The following is a 9,444-nucleotide window of genomic DNA, read 5'->3' as shown; positions in this document are numbered from 1 at the left end:
TCTATAGCGTTTAACCTAGAATCGGAAAATCAAACAAAATAATACTGAAGGAAAACATGGTGAATTATAATAGAAATGAAAGATTAAAGGTGATAAAACCCGTAGTCTTCAATCTTGGTGATCTTATTCGAATTCAATCACAAACTAGTCAATAACACATAGTAAATGACCTAACAAAACCCTATCCTATGAAACAATCAACAAGGGCAATGTGAAACAATAAATCTAAGTAAATAAAACCAAGCAATCATACGCATCAATTAACTCAAACTCAACACTTTACTTAATGCATAAAACCCATAACAAAAAGAAATCCCAATCAAAATCAAATCAAACAAAGGTTCATCGCGACCTAAGTAGTTTATGAAGTTTAGCCTAGCATCATGTAAAATAAATCAAACAAAGTAAATAAATCAGAAAACATGGTGAAATAATGAGAAATGAAAGATTAAAGGCGATAAAACCGTAGTCTTCGATCTTGAACGTAAAGCTCTTCACCGGATGTTCTCTTGTCTTCAAAACTGCCAAGAATCTCGAATAATAGCTCAAGTAAACTCCAAATTCGTCTGGTAGCAGCAGAGTATGTTCAGGTTAAAGTTAGGGATGTTTAAATACTGAAAACAGGGCCCAACAATTAACAAAAACGAAATAAAAAATATCATAAGATGTCACTAGGCACCGCGCGACCCCAGAGGGTAATCAGGCCGCACGGCGCGGCATGTGAGAGTGGGGTGCCTGGTCAGACCGGCCTGGTCTGACCGGTTATCTGTCCGGCTCCTTCCGGACGCGTTTCGGTTCCTCGTTTTGGCTCTTTTTCATTCGTTTTTCGCCATTTTCGATCACGGTCAACTTCCGGAACCTACGAAACATAAAAGTGTTAGTAGTATACAAGTCTTGGCTAAAAACGTACATAAACTATTAAAATATTAAATAAAATATACACGGGAAACATAAATATTTAGCATTATATCAAATATCCCTACACTTATTCTTTTTTCGTCCCTGAAAAAGTCTAATGCGGTTGGATCAGAATCAGAAAATAGTGTCTTAAAAACATATAGGTTAATTTAAAGCTCAGATAAACGAATTTATTTGTACGTTTTACATGTGGCTTGTCCCTTGTGGTCCGTTTCTTAATGGTAATGAGACGCGAGCAAGGGGGCCCACATGGCTAACAGCGTGGATGATCAAGCCTGTAGTGTATTTGTACTTTAAGTACGCGATGATCAAGTTTAATGACTTATGTTTGGCTGAGAAAACTACGGGTTTGCTCACCAATTTTTTTAGCATTTTAATATTCACAAATCCACTTAAGAAATGTGAATACCCAGATGACAAACTTCATACAACCCCATAGTCTTCGGACCCAAGGCATCCCATCAATACAAGATTTAAGGTTATAAAACCATACGCCAATGAAATATAAAACAATAAAGCTAGAAGTGCAGGATTTAGTTTATATCACCGGCTACTTGGCACACTCTAACGTTAAACCTACCCAAGCATCATATGATAACGTATTCAGTTTAATTTTTTTTTAATTTGTAATATTTTCACATTCTTACAAAAAATTAAGGCTTAAGTATGGCTCGACCTTTCATTAATTAATTTCCACGGACAAAACACATCACTCACTAAAAATTATATCAATTCGTTACTCATTTATCAAATTGCCCTTTCATTCTCAAGGCTGAGCCTACCGACACATCTTAAGTTAAGTGTGTTTTATTTTATATTATCTCATATTATTAGTAGTTTGAAAAACTAATTTCCGATAATTATCATCATCTCCCATTTTAACGCAAAAAACTATATTCAAGGGACATTTTTTTTCAAAGCTTTTAAACTTTCTTTTTTTCTTTTTTTAATAAACCAATTAGTTAAACACTGGTGTCCCATCCCCGTACTTAAATTTTGCATTGTCTCTAATGTAGGAATGGAAACACAAATCAATAAAATTAAAACAAAAACCTAGAAATTATAAAAATTTAAAGAAAAAAAAAACTAAAAAGAAAAACATAAAAATTTTAAAACAAAGTACAATGGAAACACTTAGCTGATAATATGTGAGACTGTCAATGTGCCAGTCTATTTCCATAAGTGTTCTCCTTACCGACTGCTCACCAATTTTAGTACCTCATTCTCTGTTTCTGAACGAATACGGTCACTCCTCTCGACATACCTAAGTGACATCAAACACAATATCTAGAAAATAAAAGTTACTTATAAGTCTTAAAAGTCACCAAACTCCATCCCACATTCCCGACCAACTAGTTTAGAACAATATTAGTACAAACCAAAAGATAATAAAAACATCATAATAAGATAGCAAAAGAAAAGATACAAATTCACATGTTGCTTCCATGTCCCCAAACTCAATCCTCGTCATCTTCCTCCTCTTCTTCCCCGTCACTCTCCTTAAGAGTGCGGTACGGCTCTGCATTATCAAACTCCTATGATCTTGGCATGTAGAACGGTGCTCCATAACCATAACCATAACCACTCAGACCCGCCGCATCCTGCTGATTTTCTCTCATTCATCATGTGTCTTAGAGTGTAATATTGCCTCTGTTGATTTTCTCTCATGATCCTCCTCAAATCGTCACCCTTCTTGGTCATATATCCCTGCATCTAATCGAATCCCGACTCCATCCGATCATATAGTGAGTCAAGTGTAAGTGTCTCGGGGCGGGGCTCTCTAACCGAAAACTGCATAGTCGGCCTCTCATAACGATGCAAAGGCCTCTGATGACATGTAGGAAGTTCGGCTCGCATAGTCACTGCAGCTTCAGACTCTGGTGGTGGTTGTGCCCGTGGACCCGCTTTTATTTCTTCCCAAGCTAGCGGGTCAAGAAGCTTCAAAATCTCTGTATTCTTCAAATCATTAACACCAATGAACGTCACCCTGGGTCCTTTTCTTATGTGTTCCGACTTAAATCTTGTAAATCCCCAAAATTTTGAGCAATCACAGTAATATATGGGCTCATATCAAGCTTAGCCTTCTTTTCACGCCCCATGTCTCACACGATGAAACTACTACGCCAACACACTTGATGTGTGTCTAATGAATGCTCTTTCTATGGAACTCACAACTAAGCTTTAAATTTATAACGAAACTCCTAATGAATCCACACACAACCGGCAAGTGTACCGATCACAAGTAGTATAGACCTAAGAAGTCTGAGTATCGAACACAAGGAGTCAAGGACAGGTGAGAACGCCTATGATCACTAAACCCTAGACAAGACCTTCCTAAGAATAATATCTTTTTAATTGATTTTTTTATAAATTAACTACTTGACTTAAATTACTTTAACTAAATTACTTCATTTAACTTAACTGAACTTGACGAAACACTTAATCAAACTTAGAAGCAATGGAGAAAACGTCTACCTAGGTAAGAATCATATTGACGGTCTAACAAGCTGATGGATTGAATGATCTCATGACACCGGTATCTAAAGATGACACAACTAAGGCTCGCTCAAGAAAGCTAGATCACCTCTCGGTCTCACTAACAAACCCTAACTTACACTTAATTTATTTTAAGAACAAACCGGGAAACTAATGCTAAGGTGTTCTAATGCCGAATCTCTTCTCGGACTCACCGACACACGACCCTAATGGAAACGAATACTACGCAACCAAGGATAGAGGAACAATTTGGTTTAACTTAAACTAGACCAACTAATCTCTCACAAACCCAAACCCGACAAGAACCGAACCCGCTCTCGCGCAGTCCTAATTCTAACAAGTAAAAGCTATGAGACAACTTTACTTCCTATCACCTCTCGGTCTCTAAGAAGGTGCTTAACCACTGAATTATACTATAACACACTCAACAAAACCCTACGGTGATATCTACCGCAAACAAATTCTCAACACAAAGTAAAGAATCAAACAAGCTACAATCAATCAAAACTAATTTAACCAATCGAAGCAAGAGGTTTATGAGTATAATTAATAAAATCACAGCCACTAAACACAACCTAATTCAATATTAAACCAAACTTTCAATAGCAAATCATGTCATACTGATCAAACAATCCCCTAAACTCATTAAAACCTAACAATAATCATCCATCCTAGGTAGAATAAAGAAGATTAGCTACTTATGGTTTTTGGACAGCAGCATATACTTAATGTAAACACCATATTAATCATCACAAACATAGTTAAAATCATTCAACAATCAATGATAATCAATAACAACTCAAACCCTAACTCAATAGCAAAAGAATTCAAGTTTAAAGTTAAAAACAAAAGAGTAATGAATCTTGAACAAGAAAACAAAGTGTACGGATGTTATACTCTTGTATGGGGCTGAGATATGTGATGTAAACCAACCCCTAGCTGCTGTCCCGATTCCCTTTGCTGCTCTTCTTCTTCCCCTAGCCGCCAAACCCTAGAAAGCTCTTTCTTTTTCTCTTGATTGAAGCTGCCGATCGAAAATACTATGGGGTGTTAGCTGCTGGCTGCTGATGATTTCGGCCAGTTGAGGGCTCTAGGTGCTACTAGGGTTTGTTATTTTATGTTATTATATAATAAATCATGCATGGGCTTCACACAAATGGATACGGGTCAGGCCTTTAACTCGGTTCTTCAAGAATAGTGCATAAAAGGCCTCTAAATCTCTTTCAAAGCTCGATTCTTTTCTCTTTAAACCCACAACCTACAAAATATATATTTATGTGATATCATGCTAAAACAAGTTAAAAACATCAATTATTAGATAAACAAGCGATTAAAACAATGATAAATAGCGCGGAAAACTAGTGTGTTTTACAACACATCAACACTCGTCAAATTAACCGGCATTTCTCAACAATAACCAACAAACAAAATAGATCTAACCAGTTAATTTTGTTCTCACCTGAACCTCTTCCAATTAGCATGGTCGCTAAAATCTTATGAATATAGCGAAGAACCAGGACCCGAATTTCCGAACTCAACATACTTCCCGAAAATGGAGAACTCGCAATCGTCTCCCAAAACGCAGCCAAGTGAATGTTAGACAAACTATTAGCTTTCGGGTTTTTAAATGCACCCCCCGGACTCATCTGAAATTCCTACGACTCGACCTTCGCCCTCGAATAAAAACCACTCGTAATCCCAAACTCAACAATAGTCATCTGATATGTAGTCTGACCCAAAGCAAACAAAACTGCATCCGGCTAACTAAAATTCCCATCTTTGTATTGAAAAGTGCACAAAAACTCCAAAGTCAGCTCTTAATATTGTGGCTCGTTGAGACATAACAAAGCTTTTAATTTCAGGCCCAACAATTCTTCAACCCATTCCCTATCACTAATAATATCCAACAAGTTCCAATCAATGGTCTTAAAAGTACGCAAATCCGAAGAAATAAGATTATCTAACTTTTCATATTCATCGGAATCTTTAGAAAAGTGAAGTAACAAGCTTTCACGGATATTAGAAGTTTTTCTTTTCGGGATAATAGCTTTATCTTGAAAAGTAATAACCCGTCTCTTTGGCTCATCAATCTCAACATCAGCCGACCTACCTTGTGGACGTGGAACCGGACCTCTTCTACGTTTTCCCGCTCCTTGAGACGACATTGCACCTGACATCCTGGAACACCCGAATTCTCGTAAATTCCTCTCTCCATGATGGTAATGATTCCTTGAAATGACTCACGACACAAACAAAACTACGAAAAAACAGTTGTTGGTGACTCAAAGAAAAATAAAAACGCAAATAAAAAAATAAGATAAAAAATGCAAACTCTAAACTTGAGTTTTCACTCAAGAACACATGTGATGATTCAAAGTGATGGATCGAGAGGATTTTCCTCCACCTCAATCGAGTCCTCCAGACCTCCAAGATAGTGCATTAAACAATGGCCGCTCACCTTCCATGAAGTTCCATTGTCCGGATTCTCTAGCTCCGCCACTCCATACGGGAAAACTTCTTTCACCAAATATGGTCCCGTCCACTTTGATCTTAGTTTACCTACAAACAAATTCAAAATGAGAGTTAAATAATAAAACCTGATCACCTTTCTTAAACTATTTACCTCCCTTCAACCGTCGATCATGCAATACCTTCGGCTTTTCTTTGATATTCAACGATCGAGAATATGCTGCATCACGAATTCTTCCAACTCGTGAATTTGAAAATACCTCTTCCTCGCAGCCTCGGTAAGATCAAGATTAACTGTATATTCCCAAAATGCCCGATGCTCCAACTCAATGGGAAGATGACATGATTTACCGTACACGAGCATGAACAGTGTGGTACCCAATGGTGTCTAATACGCGGTTCGGAATTCCCATAATGTGCCATCCAACTTCTTTTTCCAATCTTTCAGACTTATTCCCACCATCTTCTCCAAAATCCTTTTCACCCCTATATTTGCATTCTTGACTTGATCATTTGTTTGAGGATGGTAAGCGGTAGATGTGCGATGAGTAACTCCATAACAAGCCAATGCCTTCTCCATCACGGTGTTGCAAAAATGGGTGCCCCGATCACTAATAATAGCTATCGGAGTCCCGAAAGGAGTAAACAACTTCTTAAGAAACTTCACAGCAACCCGAGCATTATTAGTGGTCAATGCTTGGGCTTCCACCCACTTAGAAACATAATCGATCGCCACTAAAATATACTTATGACCACTGGAAATTGGAGACGGTCTCATAAAATATATGCCCAAACATCCAAAATTTCAAGAGTTTGGATGGGTTTTGGGGCATCTCATTCTTAGATGAAATATTACCAGTACGTTGGCAAGCATCACACATCTTCACAAAATTCATAACAACTTTCACAATCGTCAGCCAATAAAAACCACAATCAAATACCTTTTGAGCTGTGACATGCGATCCGTGATGACCTCCCGTCAAACCTTCATGAACATGCTTTAAAATATCAAACCCTTCTTTTTTCGTCACACGCCTTCTAAGAATCCGATAATCTTGATCAAAAACGGATCATCCCAATGAAACCTAGAAACATCTCGGAAAAACTTCGTCTTTTGTTGCGTAGTCATTCCCTTCAACACAACTCTATTAGCCAAATAATTAGCAAAATCAGTGAACCATGTCATAACATGCTTTTCGGCTGCAAAAAAAATCAATCGACTCATGAAGAAATTTGTCCCAACTTTCTTCTTCACGAATCTCTTCTCTCTTCGGATCTTCTGAACGGGAAAGATGATCAGCCACTACATTCTCTGCCCCTTTTCTTGTCTTTGATTTCTATGTCAAACTCGGAAAATAGAAGTATCCAACGTATAAGACGAGGCTTTGAATCTTTTTTTAAAAGAGAAAACGCAAAGCTGAATGATCGGTAAAAATGGTGGTCTTCAAAAGAACAAGATTGGATCAAACTTGTTAAATGAAAAAACAACGGCTAAAAGTTCTATTTCGGTGGTGGTGTAATTCACTTGGGCATCATTTAATGTCTTGTTTGCATAATAAATCAGATGAAAATGTTTCTCACGTATTTGCCTCAAAACCGCCCCGATTGCATAATCGTTAGCATCACACATGAGCTCAAAAGGTAAGCTCTAATCGGGTGAAACAGTAATGGGAGCACTCACGAGTTTCTCCTTCAAATACTTAAACGCCTTCAAACATTCTTCATAAAAAACATACGAAACATCTTTCTCAGTAGTCGGGTCATGGGGTAGGTAATCTTGGAAATGTCTTTAATAAACCGCCGATAGAAAACTGCATGACCAAGAAAAATCCTTATAGCCTTGACACTTGTTGGCGGTGGAAGTCTACTAATCGTATCAATTTTCGCCCGATCCACCTCTATACCGTCTCTTGAAATCTTATGACCTAACACGATCCATTCTATCACCATAAAATGGAATACTCCCAATTCAACATCAACTTTGTTTCAATACATCTCTTTACCATCTTTTCAAGATTCCTCAAACACTGATCAAAAGAATTACCATAAACCAAAAAATCATCCATAAAAACCTCCATGGACGTCTCTATCATATCCTGAAAAATGGCCACCATACATCGTTGAAAAGTGGCTGGAGCGTTATACAACCTAAACGGCATTCGACGGTACGCAAACATGCCTTAAGGACATGTAAAAGTTGTCTTCTCTTAATATTCCGGTACAATAGGAATTTGAAAATAACCTAAAAAACCATCAAGAAAACTATAAACTTCTGACCTGGAAGATGCTCCAACATTTTATCAATAAACGACAATGAAAATGGTCCTTCCGGGTGGCATCATTCAACCTCCGATAATAATTTCACACACAACCAGTAACCGTACGTGAAGGGATAAGCTCCTTCTTCTATTTATAACAACTGCCATACCCCTTTCTTCAGAACAACTTGGGTTAGGCTCACCTATAGAGAATCTGAAATCGGATAAATCATTCCGGCATCCATCAACTTTAGAACCTCTTTCTTGAGAACTTCTTGCATGTTCGGGTTAAGACGCCTTTGGGGTTGGACCACCGTTTTGTATTCATCTTCCATCAAAATTCGGTGGGTACAATAAGCGAGACTAATACCTTGAATATCCGAGAGTCTCCATGCAATTTCCCCTTTATGCAACTTCAACACCTCTAACAACTTCATCTTTTCTTCCATCGTCAACTTGGAAGACACAATAATAGGCAAATTTGAACCATCTTCAAGATAAGCATACTCCAAATGAGATGGGATAACTTTTAATTTCTATGGAGCGGGTTTTCCTGCATCTTTCTCACAAATAACTTCACTAACCTTCATAATCTCGACTAAGCAAGAACTTTTTTCCAACACTTCTTTCTCCAATTCTTCATCAACACCCACTCTAGCAAGATTGGCTCCACAAATATAATCAAGACATGTGTCAAAACATGGAATAAAAGAGTTAAGAAAATAAACAATTTGGCATCGATCACTAAAATCATCTTGATCACCTGGATGTTTCATCGGCCTAGCAACATCATATGTAACATTCTCATCACCAACCCGAAGTGTGATCCTTCCATCACACACATCAATAAGTGCCCTCACGGTACATAAAAACAGACGACCAAGAATAATGGGAACCCTCTCGTTAGCCTCCATATCAAGCACTACAAAGTCCATCGGAATAACAAACTTGTTAACTTGACTAGCAAATGACAAAGACATGTGATTCGGTGTAAGCTCACCTAACTCCGACTTTTCGTACAAAGAATATGGCATGAGATTAATACTTGCACCCAAATCTGCCAACTCTTGACTCATCATGTCACTACCAAACAAACACAGAATAGTAATCACTCCCGAATCTGATAACTTATCCGGTACCTGATTCAACACAACCGCCAAACAATCCTCGTTTAGAGGAATAAATGACACCCCCCCACCCCAAATGAGCTTTTCTTTTCAACAAATCTTTCAAGAACTTTGCATACTTCGGCATATGTAGGAGGGATTCAATAAACGGGAGATTAATTTTCAACTGTCGTAAC

General features: G+C 37.8%; 1 protein-coding gene across 1 annotated transcript; it reads right to left on the bottom strand.

The window, feature by feature from the left end:
* Positions 1–5,785: 5,785 nt before the first annotated feature.
* LOC143600694 (uncharacterized) lies at positions 5,786–8,590 on the bottom strand. Its single transcript, XM_077078312.1, has 3 exons — positions 8,512–8,590; positions 6,038–6,157; positions 5,786–5,973 (listed from the first exon to the last, which is right to left on the bottom strand). The coding sequence occupies exons 1-3, from the start codon at positions 8,588–8,590 to the stop codon at positions 5,786–5,788; spliced, it is 387 nt and encodes a 128-aa protein (XP_076934427.1).
* Positions 8,591–9,444: the final 854 nt, after the last annotated feature.

The sequence above is a fragment of the Bidens hawaiensis genome, unplaced genomic scaffold (genome assembly GCF_021521415.1).
Source record: "Bidens hawaiensis isolate Kalapana, Puna unplaced genomic scaffold, B.hawaiensis_p1.1 tig00054790_1, whole genome shotgun sequence".
Lineage (NCBI taxonomy): Eukaryota > Viridiplantae > Streptophyta > Magnoliopsida > Asterales > Asteraceae > Bidens > Bidens hawaiensis.
This window is presented reverse-complemented; position numbering and strand designations above follow the sequence as displayed.

Excerpts from the sequence above, each read along its gene's own strand:
- LOC143600694 (XM_077078312.1), bottom strand. The coding sequence starts at position 8,590 with ATGGAAGAAAAGATGAAGTTGTTAGAGGTGTTGAAGTTGCATAAAGGG. Across the intron at positions 6,158-8,511 it reads GAGACTCTCGGATATTCAAG|GCTGCGAGGAAGAGGTATTT; the intron begins GTATTAGTCTCG and ends GATCTTACCGAG. Across the intron at positions 5,974-6,037 it reads TGATCGACGGTTGAAGGGAG|GTAAACTAAGATCAAAGTGG; the intron begins GTAAATAGTTTA and ends ATTTGTTTGTAG.